This window comes from Vipera ursinii (assembly GCF_947247035.1).
Source record: "Vipera ursinii genome assembly, chromosome: 1".
Lineage (NCBI taxonomy): Eukaryota > Metazoa > Chordata > Lepidosauria > Squamata > Viperidae > Vipera > Vipera ursinii.
The window spans coordinates 236169942-236190579 of NC_139512.1; the positions used below are offsets into that span (position 1 = coordinate 236169942).

The window sequence follows — 20638 nt, forward strand, 5'->3', positions numbered from 1 at the left end:
CCAAGCACACTCCCCAACATTTACTGCACCTCCCTCACACACCCCAACCCACTTGACATCTTTTGTGTACCCTTCCTATGTCATAATATGCCTTTTTGACCCTTCTTAGGACCCTGTGTATTCCTTTGCTCCCTCCCCCACCCAGCAGCAGTCATTTATCTGCCTGCAGTCCTTACTTGCAACTTCCTGCCAGCTGCTCCATTAATTTGCTGGTAGGAAGTTGTCTTACCTAATGACTGTGGGATTCAGGTAAGGATGAGTGGGATTGCCATTGCTGAGCAACGTGGTCATGCTTTGTGACTGCATCGCTTAAAGGCAGATATTCCGGTCCCAACTGTCATTGTAAGTCAAAGTCTACTTGCAAGATTGGGCATATAAATCTAAAGTTGGCTAGAATGTCTCATAGCAGTATTAAATACATTAGATCAAATACAGTACTTGTTGTATATGATTGGTTAATTGTTCCAACATTGTAAATAAAAAAAATGTGCATTGATTCCCAGGAAATTTAATAGCCTATGTGTAAGAAAATTATTGCCAATTCTTAACAAATACAGTACCTTTCAAAACTGAATTTACTAACAAGATTTTCATTAATCGTTCATATTAGCATTTATACACTTTCAGATATTTAAACTCTTTATTTCCTTTTTTTCCAGTTGGCAACAACTTTATAAACTGAATTTTCTTCATATCTGTGGCACACAAACATACTCACATATTAAATAAGCCAGTTTCAATCAAATAAATCACCTTTTTTATTTTAGGTGTAGGTCAACATTGATCACAACCTGATCACAATTCAGGTTTAGCAATCTGTTGAATGGATATTCCCTCTTTGTTGTGTTCATGTTTCATGTAGTTAATCTCATAAGCAGACATATAGTTATTTTCTCATTTAATGCACAACAGCCTTAAGGAGGATGATATGAATTAACTATTCCCTGCCACCAGCAGCCTTATAGTGAATATAAATAACATAACAGGAATTTTAACAGTCATCTTCCAAGACTAAAACTGTTCGCTCGCTAGTGTATTATAGTGGCATTGTCTGTTAGCATTTCAAATGTATTCTGTTGGTATCAATATATAAATTATAAATTTTAAAAGGATAATAACTAAACAGCCTTATGATAAGCCACATTAACAAAGTAACTAGCACATGAATAACTGTGTTTTCAAAAGATAAATGTAATCTTTCAATAACCTACCAATATTAATATTACAGGCTTATCTAAAATCTTAAATTTTTATGTAAGATTTTAGGGTTTTCTCCCGTTTTACTGCATGTTTCATGTTTATGACTATTACTATAAAAAACATTTCCTTTTCTAACAAAATAGTGCTTATTCGTAAATATCCCATCTATTTTGGGGATGTATTATTATACATATAGTAAAATACTAATGGGTTAATTTAACCACATTAAAATGTCTATATAGTCTGAATAAAATTCATTTCCTTTGTAGGATATATGTTGAAAGCATAAATAGGTTATAAGTTCACAGGTCAATAGAGAAATGAATGTTGCTCTGTTAGGAAAGCTGGCTTCTATGCTAAACAAGTATTTATAAAAGTCCCATCTTGCAGTAGTTATACATTCAGGGAGTATAAATATTTATTGGCTTTTGAAGGTATTTTTTTAAATATTTATTATAACTTGTTTAATATAAACTGTAAATTTAATAATTTTATGAATGTTTTGTTGGTTGAGTGAAAATAAAAGCAAGACTGGTTTGACTCACATGGAAAACCTAACTCTTTTCATCACCTAGTATGCTTAGTAATATGATCCTCTATTTCCCCTCACTCCTAGTAAGCTTTATAGTAATAAACAGAAGCTCTTCAGGATGTACACCTCTCGGAAACATAGGTATCCAGCATCCTGTCTACTCACATGATAATGGGAATGCCAACTAACATCAGGTGCATGAAGACTTTATTTCCCTTCTTGGTGCTTTTTTGCTCCTTGAAGAATTATTTCATAATTTGGGCTGGGTTTCCCCTATCCTCTGCTGCCACAGCTGCTTATAGATTTACTTGTTGCTTGCTGCCTGCAATTTTGTACCAAAATATTTTTAAAAAAACTTTTGCCTTTTATAAATTTCTATGATAGAAAAACTATATATAATCCATGCAATTAGATAACTGCATTGACTGTGTGCGCCTTGGTTTAAGAATAATTGTGATATGGGGAAAAGGACCTATATTTTTTTCTGAGTAAAGAAAGCAACATTGAGTTTCAGTGTTGTGGTTTTTTAAAAATGTTTTCATAAAATACCACTCTGAAATAATTAAGGTAACATTACACAGCTTTGTCCTACCTTGTCTGGGCTGTGGGAGGCCAATGTACAGATGGGTTTTTAAAAGAGTGATTTAGCCCAACTGCAATCAGTGGGTCTCTTTTACCAAAAATAGTACATGAAGTTTATGAATTCATTAAAGAAAAACACTCTTGGTCCCTGCCAACAAACAGTTACAATATTTTTACCCTGATATGTTAACATGCAAATCAAACTACTCTTGACATTCTTTAAAAATAAAGAATTAAAATATAGCTTGCTCCATTTCTTTAAAATCTTAACAAATTATACAAACAGTTGAAACTACCAGCGGGCAGTGCTTCCAAATATTTACTCAGGACCCCCTTCTTCACTAGCCTTGCAATAGTATCACAGTGACCTCTAGTGTACTAAGGGTGCACACAGAATACTCAGAAAAATGTGAATTCCAAAAGTAATGATTAAAATTGCATTTTCCAGCTGAATGCTTTTCAACATTCTTTGAGGCTGTACTCCAAGAATTTTTCCGCTCAATCTCAGCACTCACTCTGAATTCTTAGAGTTTTGGTTTTAACAAAGTGGAGAATACAAGATTGGGAAAACTTGGCCTATAGCAAGATTTTTAAAAGGCATACCGAGAAAAATAGTTTTAGAACAGGAAAATAATTTTTGAGTTGTTACATTCTAATAAATTAAATCTAATTTAGAGAAAATCTGCTAAATTTAGTTTTTCAGAAGTTTACAGTAATCTTAAATCTGAGCCTACGTTCAACCAACAAATTCAAATGAATTGTAATTTGTTATTTGGCAAGCAATTTATGGTCATGTTCCTAATTTAGGTATGCTTTTCTGTATAAAGAATGCCAAAGACCAAGTACTGTTACCTGTAAAGAGCTGATCATCCAAAACAAACCTGTAACTTTTATTTCTGTGATCTAAAAAGTGCAACTATTAATAACTATCAAGGTTCCTTTGTCTTTGTTTCTTATAATCTTGGCGCAAATAAAAAATAATATGTCCCTTGTTGCAATTAAATCTAAAATGGTTGAATGGTATTCCCAGATGGAGAATTTTTTTAAAGGGTTCTTTAATTTAGCCACGTGTGATTCTCAAACTGTGTGGAAAGGAGATTGGAGAATAGATATAAATTGCCTGACGGCTGGTGAATCTACATGCTTATTCATGTCACCAACAAAGAGAAGCCGTTTATTTATTCATATGTCAAATTTATATCTATCTCACACAAAGTGACTCTGGGTGGCATACAATAAAACCTACTATTAAAACCTACTCAAAAACAATTAAAAACAAACAGTAATAATAAATCAAAGCAAAAGCACAAGTGGGGGAATATCACGCATAATACAACCAATACATGGATTCCCTAACACCAAGAGTTCCCCAGGCCAGTACCAACCCCCCCACCATGTTTTAAGGGTTTTCCGGAAGTCATTAAGTGTGGAACTAATCTCACCTCAAGAGGGATGATGTTCCAGAGGGCGGGTGCTATGGTTGAAAAGGTTCACCTCCTAGGTGCCATCAGATGGGACTCTTTCACAGACGGAGTCCACAAACATCCCTCTCCTGCCAGACCTGATTGGATGAGTAGATGTAATTCGGAAGAGGCAATCCCTCAGATAACTTGGACCCATGCCATTTCATGCTTTAAAGCTCAAAAACAGCACCTAGAATTTGAGCAACCAATACAGCTCACAAAGGAAAGATGTAACATCTACCCTCTTCGGGACATATGTAACTGTGTTTTGCACCAGTTGAAGCTTCCAGATATTGTTCAAGGCAGCTCTGTCTAGAGTGCATTCAAATAATCCATACAAGGTATTTCCTGACCAGGGTATGAACACCTGTGAGCAGAGTCTCACAATCCAAGAATAAGCGCAACTGGCGTACAAGCAGGAGTTGTGAGTCCAGAAAGACCCCCCAGTTTGCAAGTCCAATCTGCCTAGGGCAGTGCCACCTGCTTCAGTACCAAACATGGTAAAGTCTCAGCTCCAGAAGGCCCTAAAACCCAGTCAGGATGAAGACATACATTTTTGCCGATAATGTCTAAACACTTAAAACTGGGGAAATGTAAGGGAAAAATGGTCTTCAACAAATGTAGTTCTAATAAAAATGATTTCAAGTAGACAAGAATCCATGATTCATCCAGGTAGGCATTCAAGATGCAATGAATTATAATTCTAGGCAAAGCTTCAGGAAACCAAAATAACAAGAACCATAGAGTCCTTGCCTGGAGAGGAATCCATCCTCCTAAGCTCACTTAATAGCTGGAAGGTCTGCCCAGACTGACAAGAGGCATGCTTAAGAGTCAGCAGAACTAAGTAGCAAAGCAAAGACCAGAGAATTGGGAATGTTAAAATGCTGGAACATCCAAGGTAATAAAGAAATGAGCAATGTACACTACTTTGCCTACCTGCTTTCTCTCCCCCCCCCCCCCAGATTTCATGCTACAACAGACTGCCCTATCTGCAACAGGCTATTTTTGGAATATCTGCATAAGAAATTAGGGATTCGTTCATCATACTGAGCCCGTACAAAAATAAGGGAAATTAACTACATTATGGATTCTCAATTTTCGCTATTGTACACCAATTCTGTGCTAACGTAAGAGACCAGTTCCAGGGAAAAAAATAGTTTGGGAAATTAAATAAGTGCCAAAGACAATTATTAGAAGAGCAAGAATTTAGTCCATTACTATGCAGCCTTAATATAAACAGTGACTGGAAACAAATGATATTGCAAAGAATGGACACTTGCCATCTCTTAAAGTCATCCTAGGCATTACAGTAGAACGTGGACATTAGAAAATATACTATAGGAGTACAATAATAGTATAACAAAATGGAGGAACTGGTTTTGACTTCCTATATTCTGAGAAAAGTTCAGATAAGGAAACAAAGGGAAGAGCCGTTTTCACACCAAGTTGTACAAGTTATCTAATGCTTAGGAAGAAAAAGCAGTCTACTCTTGAAGTTGGCTCGCAGATCTGGATGTAGGATCAGCCTCAGCTGATGCTCTTTCATACAGGATTCTGTCAAGATCTAAATGTCATGATCAAAACTAATACTCAGTTCACAAGTTGATCTCAGTGTAGTCTCTCCACTCCTAGCCACTGGGAGGTTCTCAAGTATAATTAAAAAAAACAAACAGGAAAGAGCAAAGAATATTGCTGTTTCTCAAACATATATAAAATTTTGGATGGGTAATTAATTTATCTTGAATTAATTTTAATAAATATGGCAGCAAATAAAGATGCATACTATTCCTGTTAACCCCCATCTTACTTTTAAATAAAACAGTTTTAGTCCAAAAAACCAAACCATACAATATTTTAAATATTATGTCTAAAAGCTGTATTACGTAGTAATTAATCCATAAAGTGCAACATGGTGGGTTTTATAATTCCAAAGAGCCAACCTGATTATTAATCCTAGAATTCCAGGTTGCTAGTTTTTGCTGACCTATGCAGTGAATGCAGTTCAAAATATAGCACTCACAAGAGTATGCATTAGCTTCATAGTGACTTTGTTATTCAGAAGTATATAACTGATTTTTCTTATCAATTTTGATACTCAATAGATGTAAATGTACAGCAAAAAGGATCTGAAACTAGTTCCCATCAATACTCTCATTCCATATGATTCCTTAAGCACAGCCAGTGGCTTTTCTGTGGTTAAATATTTATTTCATCTGAACCCACAGCGACTGACATTTCCAATTAACACCAACTTGAATTTGAAACCACTGTCAAATTCTGGCTAGTGCTAACCAGAAATGTTCTGTAAATATGGAGTGGCCTCTATGCCCACTAAAGTAATTTAACATGGCATGTGAATTTCTTGGGGAGAAAAGCCTTAGGATTTGCCTTGTAATGAATACAGTACATTAATTCTGAAAAGTAACATGGGAGTATCCTTGATAAATATCTATGCAATAATAATCACATTGCAAGTAACAGAAATTAAGGTTGAAGCTCTTTCTCGTGATGTTTTTTTTTAACCCTGGTTGAAAAGGGTAAAGCAATTCTGAAAAAGGTACTCTCTTGAATGCCACAATGAAAAATACACATTTTTCTAATTGTTTTACTGCAGTTTTTAAAGTATAATTTTAGAAATTGTTTGGCATGTGCTTGATTCCTGCATTTGGTCGCCTGCCTATTCTGCTTGTATTTATAATAAAATATATTAAATTGCATGTACACATTTTTATTATCTACAAATTTCATAATCACTGTCTCATAATTTCATTTCCCATAATCCCACAGAGAAACATTTCCTTTTTAGATTGTACCTGTTAAAGCAGGAAGACACTGAGAATGTATTTTTGAAGGCTTTTGGTGGTGGTAGAATCCATTTCCATTTCCTCTGTTTTTATTGTCATGTTGCATGAAGATACAAGAACCATGATTAAAAAGAACAGACAAGGCCTGAACTCGATTAGCAGCTATAGCAACAGGCCGATAGTCTTTTCCATCTGTACCTTAATGGCCCAAATAATTGGCTTCTTCAGAGACAGTCTGTACTCATCCCAGGAACAAATACAATTGGGAGATATTTCAGGTTCTCTTCCGCTTGTTCCTTAAAAGGCATCTTTCTTCCCCATTTTCCTTTGAAATTGCAGAGCTTAATGTACAAATCCCAATATAATCCAGTCCAATTTGCAGTCTCTATACAGGTAATCCTTAATAACCATAACTGGAAGTAAAATCTTGATGATTGAGCAAAGCAGTAGTTAAGCAAGATGTCACATGATCGCCTTGCTCAGTGAACACAGTCTTGACACTCCTGGTTGTGATCTTTAAGCAATCTTAACAGACCGTTAATAGGACAGAGTACCAGGTAAGAAGCATGGGGTGCCTCAAGGGGGCAAGGGAGACCCTAGGGAGGACCTGTGCAGGCTGTACACAGGTCTCTCTCCACTCAGGAGCTGAAAATCTTCCCTGTCGAAATCCAGGCATGCACACCCTGCAGCATGTCTCCCCTACCCGAAGGCACCCCATGCTCCTTATTGTACCTTACTGTGCTGCCTCTCTGTTCAGGAGCTGAAAATCCTCCCTGCTGAAATCTAAGCAGGATTTTCAGCCCCTAAGCAGGAAGACACTCATGTGCAGCCTGCACTGGGCCTCCCCGCCCCCCAAAGAAACCCAATGTCCTTACCTTACCATGCTGCGTCTCCACTCTGAGGCCATAAATTCTCCCTGGCTGAAATCCTGCTTAAAAACCTGGCCTTTTTTAGCCAGCCCCCAGAAATGAGAAAGAACCCTCTTGTCTGTGGCAGCTGGCTACAGATACCCCACGCTGCAAATGCTTCATGCCAAAATCCTGTTTGGATTTCGGCAGAGAGCTTCTTCAATCAGCCCACATAAACGAGAGGGAGTCTCCTTGCCAGGCAGCAGCAGTTTGAAACCTTCCCTGCTGTCTTCCTCATTGTTTTTCTAGGGAAGTTGGTGTAGAAGATTGCAAATGGGATCACATGATCACAGTGTCAGGGTTCCGACAGATGAAACTGCATTGCCTTGCAATGCATTAACACATAGGGTGCAGGCAGCCATTTGTAGGTGCAAATGCTTTGCCAAGAATCCATATAGTAATCATGTGATCACATGGGTATTACAATGAGCATAACTTTGGGCACAAGTCCCTTTGTTCAGCACTGTCATAATTTTGAATGGTTGCAGAACAAATGGTTGTTAAGTAAGAATTATCCTCAAGACATTGAGATAACAGTGACTAAAAATTATCATTTAAGTAAAAAATGACATACTTTTAAGTAAACTGAGTATGCAGCCCTTCATTTTGGAATGCCATGCACATCCACAGTCCATCAGTCTACAATTTCAAACAAGAAGTAACAATTGTTCCAGGATAGCAGCTGCTGTGACAGAATCCTAGGGGGAAAAAATCTTCAAAATGTTGCCCGCCCCTATAAATAAATAAACGCTGGATTGTGGTAGTTAACTGAATACAGGGCTTAACTGAATACAATTTATATTGTGTTATTAATGATCGGTACTTGTAGTACACCTGAAAAAATAAACATATTTTACATACTGCACAATCTGTAACTCTTGTACAAATCAGATTGGAGTAGCTACAAACAAGCAATCTGTGTCCTTAATTTCTTAAGATAAAAGGCAACTTTGATCAGATAAAAACTAATTTTCTAATCTGCTTGTTTTATTTGGTTCTATAGCCTATTACTGGCAAATAAATAATCCCTTTCCCAGAATGTAATATTACATTTCTATGAGCCAATCTTTCTGCTGATAAACTTACTGAATATTCTGTTACTTGTTTTAAATTTTATTAGATAAGTAGACAACTCTGTGATCCATTGGGCCATTCTTGAGAAAAAGGTAATGTAGTCTTATGTGACCAGAATGAAGTCCAAATTTTTTTTTAACTTCCATCCAGGGTCTTGTGATCATGTAAGAAGAATATATATCTTAAATAAACAATTTTAGTGGAAAATGAATTTCAATAATAAGTCAATATTTATTTACATAAACTCAGTCACCACAGTTGGGCAAAAAAAGCCTCTAGATGGTAGCAACTTCCAACTTTCTGCTGGCTTCCCCATTGACTTTGGCAAGCTGGCAGGAAATCACAATCGTGACCATGGGGACATCGCAGCAACCAAAACTTTGTCAATAAAACTGTCATGGAAATTGCAAATCCACAAGAAAAATGGGTCCCAGGTTTTTTATGTATTCTTTAAGTTAGCAGATTTTAGGTACCTTGGTTCAAAAATTGTTATGGGATAATGCACCATTTGAGCAAACATGAGGAAACAGACAAATCAATAAACATGATAGTTTTAGTAATTGATGGTGTATATCTATGAATGCTTAGAGCTTTGGGTAATAAGAAATCTGAAATGTAGTGTTTGCTAATGTCTGTGGACTGTTGAAAAATGTCATGTTTGGAAGCATGCATGAATAATAACCTTAATCTTGCTTGTCTAACTTTAACAAACTGCATGCAGAAATAATGGCACTTGAAAACTATTGATTCCATTGTAGAGCAGCTTACATGCACAGCCTGTGTTGTACAATTTAAAAATATAGTTAGTGCTGCCTGAAATTTATACTCGAATCTTTGCTAAGTTTAAATTTGATACATTTTTGTTAGTTGATTATGTCTACTACCTATTGTACTATAAGATCTTTTTCTCAGTAGTAGGTATAGCAGTGTTACTACATTCCTCCAATGAAATATCTATATACCTATCATATAAAGAAAGTGATTCAATCTATAACAAATGTACTTTTATGGATCTCCATCCATCCATCCATCCAATTTATCTGGCTGGCCATCTCACAGAAGGGTTCCCTAACATCAATCAAGGCATTAGTGTCAAGGCAGACAAATTCCACAGTTAAGGATGGGAGCTACTATGAAAGGGAGGCAGTCACATATTTTCCTTTTCTTCCAATTCTCTTTGATGTCTGGAATGTGTATTATTATTATTATTATTATTATTATTATTATTATTATTATTATTATTATTATTAAACTTTTATTCATAAAACATGAAACTCAGTCAACTGAACACTCAAATTGACTGGCAGTAATGGTTGACACAGGTTGCTGCCAGCATCCTAGGTATCAACCAAGTATCTCCTTAAAATGTAAGATGTTCCAAGTAGCAGTTTTTTGTAGCTATTATTATTATTATTATTATTATTATTATTATTATTATTATTATTATTATTATTATTATTATTATTATTATTATTACAATAAGTATTAATATTACTGTGTATTTGGTCTTAATACTGCAGCTTGGTGAACTTTTCCAGGTATGGGGATTTCAGTGATTCCTGAAGTTTTCCTACTTACTCTTGTATCAAGAACGGATCGGTGCAAATATTTTCTTACTGGATGGGGGAGTGGGAAGGGATTTCAACACAGGGAGGACACTCATACCTGCATCCAAAGACATGCAGCTGAACGTGTACCTTCATCTAAGTAGCATAAGACATAAACCAAGGTGAGTGAAATAAAAATGCACATTTTGCTTCCACACAGCCAGAAGCTGAGCTTTAAAGAACGGGTGCGGATGGCTAGCCCAAGAGGCCAGAGTATCAAGAGCAGACAAGCTTCAGTTGGGGACAGAAGATCACCAAGTACCGATATTACTGCAGAGGGCAGCCCAACAAAAGTGCAAAAGAGTTGGAGCTTCAATGACCGAACACGCTTCCGGCCTTCACTGCGCTTGAAGAGTTCACAGCCTAAGCCAATTCCAGATAGTAAGACTTTTCACATGTTAACTGTCTTATTCATTATATTTATGTCCTGCTGTCACATTAAATCTTATCTCATAACGGTGAAGCCACCAAACATTGGCCCTAGAAGATTAATGTGCCTTTTTGCAGATAAAAGGTACAAACCCCCAGCACGATACCAGGCAACCCACTTTTATGAAACATTTGTTACAGTGAGAAATTAATATGACACAAATTCGACTTATTCTTCATCCCTTTACCACATTTTAGTCACTACATTGTAAACTGCAGGTCTACAAGTCCTTGACTTACAACAGTTTATTTAATGACAGTTCGAAGTTACGACAGTCCAGCAAAAAGTGACCTATGACTATTTTTCACACTTACAACCATTGCAGCATCAATCATGGTCACATGATCAAAATTCAGCTGCTTGGCAACTGACTCATATTTATGACTGTTGCAGTCACGTGATCCCCTTTTGCAGCCCTCTGATAAGCAAAGTAAATGGGGAAGCCAGATTGACTTAACAACTGTGTTATTAAACTTAACAAGTGCAGTGATTCACTTAACAAATGGGGTAAGCAAGATCATAGAATGGGGCAAAATTCATTTAAAAAATGTCTCATCAGAAACAGAAATTTTGAGCTTAGTTGTGGTTGTAAGTTGAGGATGAGCTTTATGCCTTTCCACTACAATCTGTTTCCTTTCCAAAGCAATGAATTCCAGTGCTAAGATCTAACCCATTCATACTCCTAGGTATATTATTTTCTTGATTTTTTAAGCTGACCTTCATGCTATTTTCTTCTTCCTCACCTGCTTGTCAATTCCAGACCCAGGACTGCTGCCGTCTCTTATCCTGGTCTCACTTGCTAATGGCAAGCAAGGTTCTACTTTTAGCAAATGGTCATAAGTTACAACTGATACCTGGTCCTCTTGGTTTCCCTCTGGGCTTTCTGTTGCCCATAGCAGTACTTACAGGTGGCCCTCAATATATGACCTTAATGGATCCTGTCGTATGACATGGCAGTTGTAAAATAGGTCATGCACATGACTTGATTTTGCAACATTTTTTGCAACGGTCATTAAGCAAATGTAGAAAATGAAAGTTGGACCATAAGAAAGGCTGAGCGCCAAAGAATTGAAGCCTTTGAACTATGGTGCTGGAAAAGACTCCTGCGAGTCCCTTGGACTGCAAGGCGATCAAACCGGTCAGTCCTAGAGGAGATCAACCCTGACTGCTCTTTAGAAGGCCAGATCCTGAAGCTAAAACTCAAATACTTTGGCCACCTAATGAGAAGGAAGGACTCACTGGAGAAGAGCCTAATGCTGGGAAAGATTGAGGGCAAGAGAAGAAGGGGACGACAGAGAATGAGGTGGCTGGATGGAGTCACTGAAGCAGTAGGCGTGAGCTTAAATGGACTCCAGAAGATGGTAGAGGACAGGAAGGCCTGGAGGAACGTTGTCCATAGGGTCACGATGGGTTGGACACGACTTCACAACTAACAACAACAAGAACAAGAATCTTAACAGCAAATCCATGGTTCACTAGGGGCGTGGTGCCGACTTTTGGCAAAATCACTGTAGAAATGTAGTCACACGACTGGGAGATGTGCCAAACAGCCATATGTGGCCATGTACTAAGCAGCTGAAGTGAGTTCACATGCCCATGGGGGGGAGGGCAACCATTCGACTTTTGCAACTGGGTCATAAGGCCCCTTTTTTAGGTAAGTTGTAACTTCAGAATGGCGGCTAAGAGCCGTGGTGGTGCAGTGGTTAGAATGCAGTACTGCAGGCTAATTCTGCTGACTGCCGACTGCCAGCAGTTTGGCACTTGATTCCCACTGGCTCAAGGTTGACTCAGCCCTCCATCCTTCTGAGGTGGGTAAAATGAGGACTCAGATTGCCGGGGGCAATAGGCTGACTCCATAAACTGCTTTGGGAGGGCTGTAAAGCACTGTGAAGCGGCATATAAGTCTACGTGCTACATATTGCTATTGCAATTCAGTCAAGGACTACCTGTACTGTCATCTCTTTTTTTTTTTAACCTGATGCCATCTTCTCCCTGGCTTCTATACTTCTGTGCAAGGCCCTCTTGCAGCTCCTTTCCAGCTGCCAATGCGGGCTCTCCTCTGCCTTTCTGGGACTACTTCTTCCCTCAGCTGGTCTTGGATTCCCTATGGGCAGGAGAGAGGAAAACTGCCCACCTTCTCTTCCTGGCCCCCTTCTTCTCTAGATTCATGCTGCACTTTGCCACTGCCTGCTTTACCATTGCTTTGTGGTTTTTATGCTAGTTGTTGCTATTATTTCTGGCCTTGTCTTACACTTTGGGGGCTATTGCAGCTGGAGTAGTTTATCAGGCCCTCTCCCATCTCCCATAAGCACATGTACATGCACAAACCACTGCTGAGTTTATTTCACTTCACTTTGGTTTGCTTCTCTTCACTTCCAAAAGAGTCCATTCTCAGGGGGTAGCAGAGATCCCTTTTGAAAGGGTCTACTCATCCTTAATAGGTGGGTGGGATCTTAAGAGACCAAAGATAAGAGGAAGGATATTCTTTCACACGCTTTCTGAAATTAATTGCTCTTACTAGGATCCCAGAGTCCACTATCTCCACCTCTTAATTTTTGCCTTCTCCCCCCAAAACTGCTTTTTGCTCTGCTCTCTGAAGCCTTCCTTAGCTTATTAGCTAAAGTATGTAGATAATAAGGGACGCGGTCGCTCAGTGGGTTAGGACACTGAGCTTGTCGATCAGATGGTCGGCAGTTTGGCGGGTCGAATCCCGAGTGCCGTGTAAGAGTGAGCGCCTGTTACTCGTCCCAGCTTCTGCCAACTGGCAGTTCGAAAGCACATAAAAATGCAAGTAGAAAAATAGGGACCACTACGGTGGGAAGGTAACAGCATTCCGTGCGCCTTTGGCGTCTAGTCATGCCGGCCACATGACCACGGAGACGTCCTCAGACAAGCGCTGGCTCTTCGGCTTTGAAACGGAGATGAGCACCGGCCCCTAGAGTTGAAAATGACTAGCACGCATGTGCCGGGGAACCTTTACCTTTTTACCTTATGTAGATAATAATAATAATAATAATAATAATAATAATAATAATAATAATAATAATAATAATAATAATAATAATTATTATAATTATAATTATAATTGTAGCAACAGCAGCAGCAGCAGCAACTTAACTTCTAGTTTCATCCTCCTGCATGCGTGTAGCTTTAGTCCCCTGCTTCTCCTGAAAACTAGTTCACCAAAACCACTGGTCTGTTTTCAGTTTCCATTTTTTATTTACATCTTCTAGCAGTCTCTTTCTCTCCCAGGTGTAATTTTCTTTTCCCATGTGATCTGCTTCCTTTAATATCTCCCAGCTATCTTATTCCTTTTGACTTGGCACAAAAGTTTTAAATCTTTAAGGGTGGGGCTGAAAAAAAATTGCTGTGCATGTCCAGGCATTCCCTACGCAAACTCTCGGGAGTTAGATTTTAAACTGAACAGAAATCCCTTTATTTTTATTTTTGCTTGTTGCTGCAGGTATGTAGTCAATGAATTCTACCATGTTTGTATGCACTTGCACTTGAAGCCATTATGGATTATCCTGTCTCCTTGCTCAGGCATCTTTTTTCTAGGTTTAAAACAGGCTTTTTGGTTTGCATTGGCGAGAGCCTCTGCATGCTGGAGATAGCTGTGATATTCCCAATGCACAGAAAGCAAAAACTCAGCCTCTTCTGTCATGTGATTATTTCAGATGTTATGAATAATCAGTTGGATGCTGCTTTGACATCTGTATGAAAAAATAAGCCGAAACATCTTTCCAATAAAAAGGAATTTAAAGTCAAATAACTTCTTCAGAATTATAGCTTATACCAAATATAAAGAGCTCACTTCAAATCTTTTTAAAATATGAGATATTTAAATATGATGAATCATTTGGAATCCTTTATGCTTGCAGTCTATTGTTGTAACAAATCATGAACAGTTGATTATAAAAATAATCTGTAGAAGTCCACCATCTCAACCTTTTTATAATAATCAACTTCTTTCTAAATTGTTTTGAAAGGATTATAAATACATATCACTATCTCTGTTGGCATGGCCTTTTCATTGCTTACTCTAGCAGCTGATTTTTTTTTTTTGAAGAAACTGGAATACTTAAATTACAATCTTTCGTAATTATTTCTTTTGAGGCTCTGTCATCCATTATTTTCCAGGACATATTTAAAAACATTGCACAAGAAATTAATTCAGTTGGTGTTGTTAGTTGGCCATATTTTCTATTAAAACATTGGAAAACTAAGCTGTGTCTTTCTTAGGCTGAAAAGTATTGAAAAGTGTGGGATATGGAACTGGCTAAAAAAATAAACACCGCAGCAAAGGATCCTCAAGAGTCTTTTAGAAAAAGATTGTCTAACTCATATTTTGCCTCCATTTCTTTAAACTAGATTAAAGTCACAAACCAACAAGCAGGAAACAACAATGTAGACCTTTTCATTATATATATTTTAAATAAAAATGCTTTATCAAGGAAGGCAGAATAAGCAAAAGCACAGGAGGAAGACACTAATTGGGGTAAAAAATAAAGTACATAGTACGTAAATACTTTCTTGATTACTGGTTCTTCAATATAGGCACATAGTAAAGCCTTTTACATTTACCCTCTGGGCTATCAAAAAATAAATTAAGTAATAGAGGCAAGATAAAAATCTAATAAATACTATCTATCTATCTATCTATCTATCTATCTATCTATCTATCTATCTATCTATCTATCATTTATTTATTTATTTATTTATTTATTTATTTATTTATTTATTTATTTATTTCCATCCTGCCTTTATTACTTTATACTAAATCAAGGTGGTAAATATGCCTAATACACCTTCGTCTCTTATTTTCCCCAACAACAACCCTATGAGGTGGGTTAGGCTGAGAAAGTGACTGGCTCAAAGTCATCCAGTTTCATACTAAAATGTATGTCAAAATGTATGTATGGGTAAGTTCTATATTGCTATGGTTGCACATAAAATAATCTATAGTTTGGTGATAGTCGCATATTATGTTTCAGGGTGTAAGCAACAAATGAAAAAGCCAGAGATGACTTTCAGGAAAACTGTGCATTATCCTGAAGGAATGTAACTCAGGAGAGGGGGGGGGAAATCTTCTGTGAGGTGACCTGAATGAATGAATGGGAATGAGATGAGAAATGAAACAGCAAAAATGTGTCAGCTGTTCGGAGCTACAAGAATGAATGAGAATGATGACTAATGAGTATCTGCTTGGAAAAAGCTCCATTCTGAATGCTTGCTTTAAGCTTAACTCTATCTATACCTGCGTACACATATGAAAATAATGAAAAGTATGGTTGATTTTATTTATTTTTTAAAAAAACAAGTTTTATTAATTATTAATCTACATATTTATAAAGCATCATGATGACTGGGTAATCAGAGATTCAGTAACAAGAGTTTTCAATTCAGGTTGCATTATCAAAACATCCTTCTCTATTTATTTATTTATTTATTTATTTATTTATTTATTTATTTATTTATTTATTTATTTATTTGATTTATATACCGCCCTTCTCCTGAAGGACTCAGGGCGGTGTACAGGGCAATAAGATAAGAATACATTAGTTAAATAATTTTAAAACCCAAATCCATCAGGCCAGGCCGGCTTGTTCGAATAGATAAGTTTTTAGATCACGCCGGAAGGAGCGAAGGTCGGGGGCCATCCAGAGTTCAGCTGGTAAGCGGTTCCAAAGGATTGGTGCACCCACCGAGAATGCTCTCCCCCTGGGGGTCACCAGCTGACATTCTCTGACCGGTGGTACCCTGAGGAGGCCCTCTCTGTGGGAACGTACAGGACGGAGGGACGTTGACGCCGGCAGTAGGTGCTCCCGTAGGTAATCCGGACCCATGACATGTAGGGCTTTGTATGTCATCACCAGCACCTTGAATTTCACTTGAATTTCCCTTAACATTTCATACAACCAGTTTAAACTAATAAATTTCTAGAGATAGCATGGTCAGTTGAAAAATTTGTCAATTCAATTTCGTTGAGATATATCTATGTCCTGTTATTAAAGTTTACCTAATTTTAATTTTAATTATATTATTCAAATTTAGCCTTTAACATCCCAAATAATACTCACAACCCAAATTTCCCTTATTTCATTACAGCAAAAACTATAGCATCTAACATGTACACAGTGGCTGAGTAGCTATGTTCTACCTAGTAAACATCGTCTGTTTCACATCCTAATACATCACACGTTACTGACAGGACCACAGCCTATGTTTATCAGTCTAGAACTATTTATACACAACCAGATTCTATTTTAAATTTTAGCTAATTCTTAATTCTTGAATAGAATAATCAAACTTCTTTTAACATCAAACGTGGGATCTATAAACCAAATTTCCATTATGTCAGTGCACAAATTATGTCTAAAATAAACCTAATAAATACATAAACACATTCTAGTTCTATCTCATAAACATTTTCTATTTTAGATCCTGATAGATCACTGATTACTAAAAGGATAACCTTTAGTGGTTCTCTAAAAATTCACTTTTTAAATCTAACTCGGGCTTTCTTTTTTTGCCAATCAGGTTTCCAGACCAAGGCCTTTAAATTGCCAGATAGGTCTCCCTTCGCTCCAATATACATTATTTGAATCGAAGGAGGCCATCTAGCCATCAGTGGTCCACAAAAACCAAACCATTTGTAATCATTATGTTGTTGCCCTGTTAGTTCTAGTGTCTGTATTTGCTCTAAAAACTTTACCTTCAGTTCGGTCTGGATTCCTCTTCCATCTGGGTTCATCTGCTTTAAATAGAGAGTCTTATCCAATTTTGTAATTAATGCTTGGCTATCCAGGCTTTCAGGAAACTGTCTTTGTTGATCTTCCACGTTCTCTATGTTAACATTACTATCTTGCACATTAAGTTTTCCCATAGTATGTTGTTGGTCCTTAAGGTTATTTGCCATAGTGATAGTTCCTTGTACTTTTAAAGTTGTCGGTTCTTTGGATAGTTGTTGCTTATATTCCTCTGTCTCAATAGTAAGATCTTCCATCTCCAGCTGTTTCAGGTTTTTATCTTAATGCCAAGGTCAGTCCAAAATGTAAGCAAGCTTGTTTGCCAATAGTACTCACTAAATATCCTTAGAGTACTTCAAAAGACAGTATCTTTTTATTTATTTCTTTTTTGTCCCCTTTTTAGACTAATAGGTAGAATAGTCAATTTTTGTAAATATAGGAACTTTGGGCCAAAAGTACAAAGGCAGTAAGTCCAATAAATCAGTATAATTTAGTAGAAGGCTGTTTCTTTTCTCTCCCAATGTAGACAAAGGCCGCTCTTGAGGGTGGTGGGGGAAAAAAATCCCTTCCTTCTCTCCTCGCAGGGGGAAGCAAATTCAAGAAGCTTTTGACAGGGAGACAGTTAGGAAAACAAGAAGGCAATTCTCACCCAGTTTTCAAGTGCTTTGTTGTGCTTTTGGCTTTGGCAGGAAATGGCTAAATGATGGGCCATAGGAGTGGCCAATCCTTTCTTCTTCGGTTCGGAGAGTAACTCCCAAGTTGACGGGAGGGCCGCCGCCCTTCTACTGCCGACTGGAGGGACCTCTCCCCCATTCATCGCCCCTCCAGGGTGACTTTCGACCCCTTTACAGGGGCCCCCCGATAAAGAAATCCAGGCGACAGGAGGAACGAATCCCTCGTATGTCTGGGAGCACTGAAATTCCGGAACCGGAAGCCAGCATGGTTGATTTTGTTGATGTCAGATTTTTCTCTCTAAGTATACTAGGAAGAAACTGTCAAAATCAGCTCGCAACTTTCCAGTGGTCAGAGTGATAAAGTTTAATAATACTAAAAAGGTTTTAGCGGATATAAATCAGGTTGTAGGAAAGAAGGGCACAGCAAGGAAAAAGAAGAATAGAATAGAATAGAATAGAATAGAATAGAATAGAATAGAATAGAATAGAATAGAATAGAATAGAATAGAACAGAACAGAACAGAACAGAACAGAACAGAATAGAATATGTGAAGGACAGACCAACTTTTAATAAATTCAAAAGTACATAGTACTATTCATACAAACAGAAGCATGTACACAGTTAAGGGAAGACAGGGAAAGAGTAGGAGGGGAAAATAAGAGCCCTGTCTGAAAACAGGGACATAAATGCAGCACCTGTCTGCAACTTTTTTACAGAGCAATCTCATATACCATCTGCAGTGGGCTTACAGGGAAATGAAGTTTTAGATCTTAATTAGTGCTTGATTAATGCCAACATCTGGTAACCCTCATAAAGCAAACAAGTAGATTGATAAGGTAATATTTCCGTATCTAGAGTGATATTTCTTAACTACCAATATTTTTGAAAGCATAGCATTAGGAAATGAAAGAACACTAATACTGTAGTTCCAAACTGTTGCCAAAATTAAACTGCAGAAGATATTACTGAAAATAAATAATGCATACATAAACTAAGTTAGGCAGATTTAATATGTTCACCTGCAGGGAAGTTTTCTCCAACCTTGCAGCCTCCAAATATATTGGACTTCAGGCCCGATAACTCCTAATGACAGCTGAAATCTCCTAAATCTGGAAAGTACCAAATTAGAAAAAGCTATCTCATAAGATACTTTTTTATCATGCAGTCTTGACTGTTTCTAGGTATAAAAATTGGAGATTTTTTTCTGTTAAATATTGGACAATTTTCAAATTGTAGAAAATTTCCTAAATTCTACTCAAGAGATATTCCCCATGTCTTACAAAAGCCCTGTAATTGCTATAAGAAACATCAAGCAGAGTTTATATAGAAGGAACTCTGACAGTGGGTACTAAATCCCAGACATAATATAATGTCTGGGAGGTATATGATCACGGAGGTATTGCTAAATAGAAAGGGGTTAATTCAGTGAGCTCAATATTCTCCATCTTTTGATAGTTTTAGAATTCTCCAGGGTATATCATAAATACATCTAATCTTGTATTACACAGACAGCAGCACAACCTAACATTTTTTAATGTACGTTTCTGAGTCATAGGGAAAGACTGCTCATTTGTTAGACAATCAGAGAAAAATATATTTATGAAATTCCAGGACAGGAATTAAATTTCCTTCTGCAATTTCATATTATTGTCACATCAAGTTTTTTTATCATTGAGACCGGAGAAACAAAATAGCTGTAAGCCGCATTCTCCTCTGGAAGTCCAGGAGTGGTGAGGGCCTAAAAATTGGATAGCCATGCTCTATTGCCCGTAAATCAATGCTATTGTTGAAGGCCTTCATCGTGGTTCATCCAAGCTGGGAATAAACATGGCAACCTTCTTCCCAAAGCAGTTGCCATGTTTATTCCCAGCTTGGATGAACCACGATGAAGGCCTTCAACAGTAGCATTGATTTACGGGCAATAGAGAGGAGAGCCAGACAGGAAGAGGTCTGGCAGAGAAAAGGACTGATCACATGTAGAGAGTGGGTTTTTATACCCTCTGGAGCCTTGTGTTTGGAGCTGCTTCCTGTTCCTGTTTGAGGCTATTTCCTGTGTCATGAACGTTTGACCTGAGTTTGAGTCTGCCTTTCTGGTATTCTGATGGTGATGGGTTAATCTATTATGTCCAAAGGTCGTGTCCAGCTTTCCTGGGGCTGGGGTATGTAGATTTTTGGTGTCTTTGTCTTCTTAATCTCCCAGCTGGGGCCCTGCAACCTTCCTGGATTTACATCTGCATTTGTACAGAACTGGTTTCTGTTTGGGGGAGGGAGACCTGGGGCTATCAAAAAAAACCTGGGCATGTTTTCCTGCCTCTTTAAGATCATTTGAGGAAATATATTTTCCTGCCCTTTCAATATTTCTCTCTCTGGAGAGCTGATTTCCCACATTACCAAGATGCTAGATCCAAATAATCACTTATGTCATTCTCTGGGTTCCAAGGTGGTATGTAAAGGAGTCTGGAAAGAGTGTTACAGTATTTTTCAGAAATCACTTCAATCTCTGCCTTATAAAGCTCCCAGCAGCAAGTTCCTCCCTGGCTCGGCTGGCATCTTGACTCTGATTCGCAGGAAGATTATTTCTGCCAGGGTCTTGGCCCTTCAATTTTGTGCTTCT

General features: G+C 37.6%; 1 protein-coding gene across 1 annotated transcript in view; it reads left to right on the forward strand.

Moving 5' to 3' along the window:
* KCNQ5 (potassium voltage-gated channel subfamily Q member 5) overlaps nucleotides 1-20638 on the forward strand; it is a gene marked incomplete at its 5' end in the record, with an annotated part of 363603 nt that overhangs the window by 329721 nt on the left and 13244 nt on the right. Inside the window, one exon of the mRNA XM_083377082.1 lies at nucleotides 10331-10551. Coding sequence (XP_083233208.1) covers nucleotides 10331-10551 — 221 coding nt within the window. The remainder of the gene's footprint in view (nucleotides 1-10330; nucleotides 10552-20638) is intronic.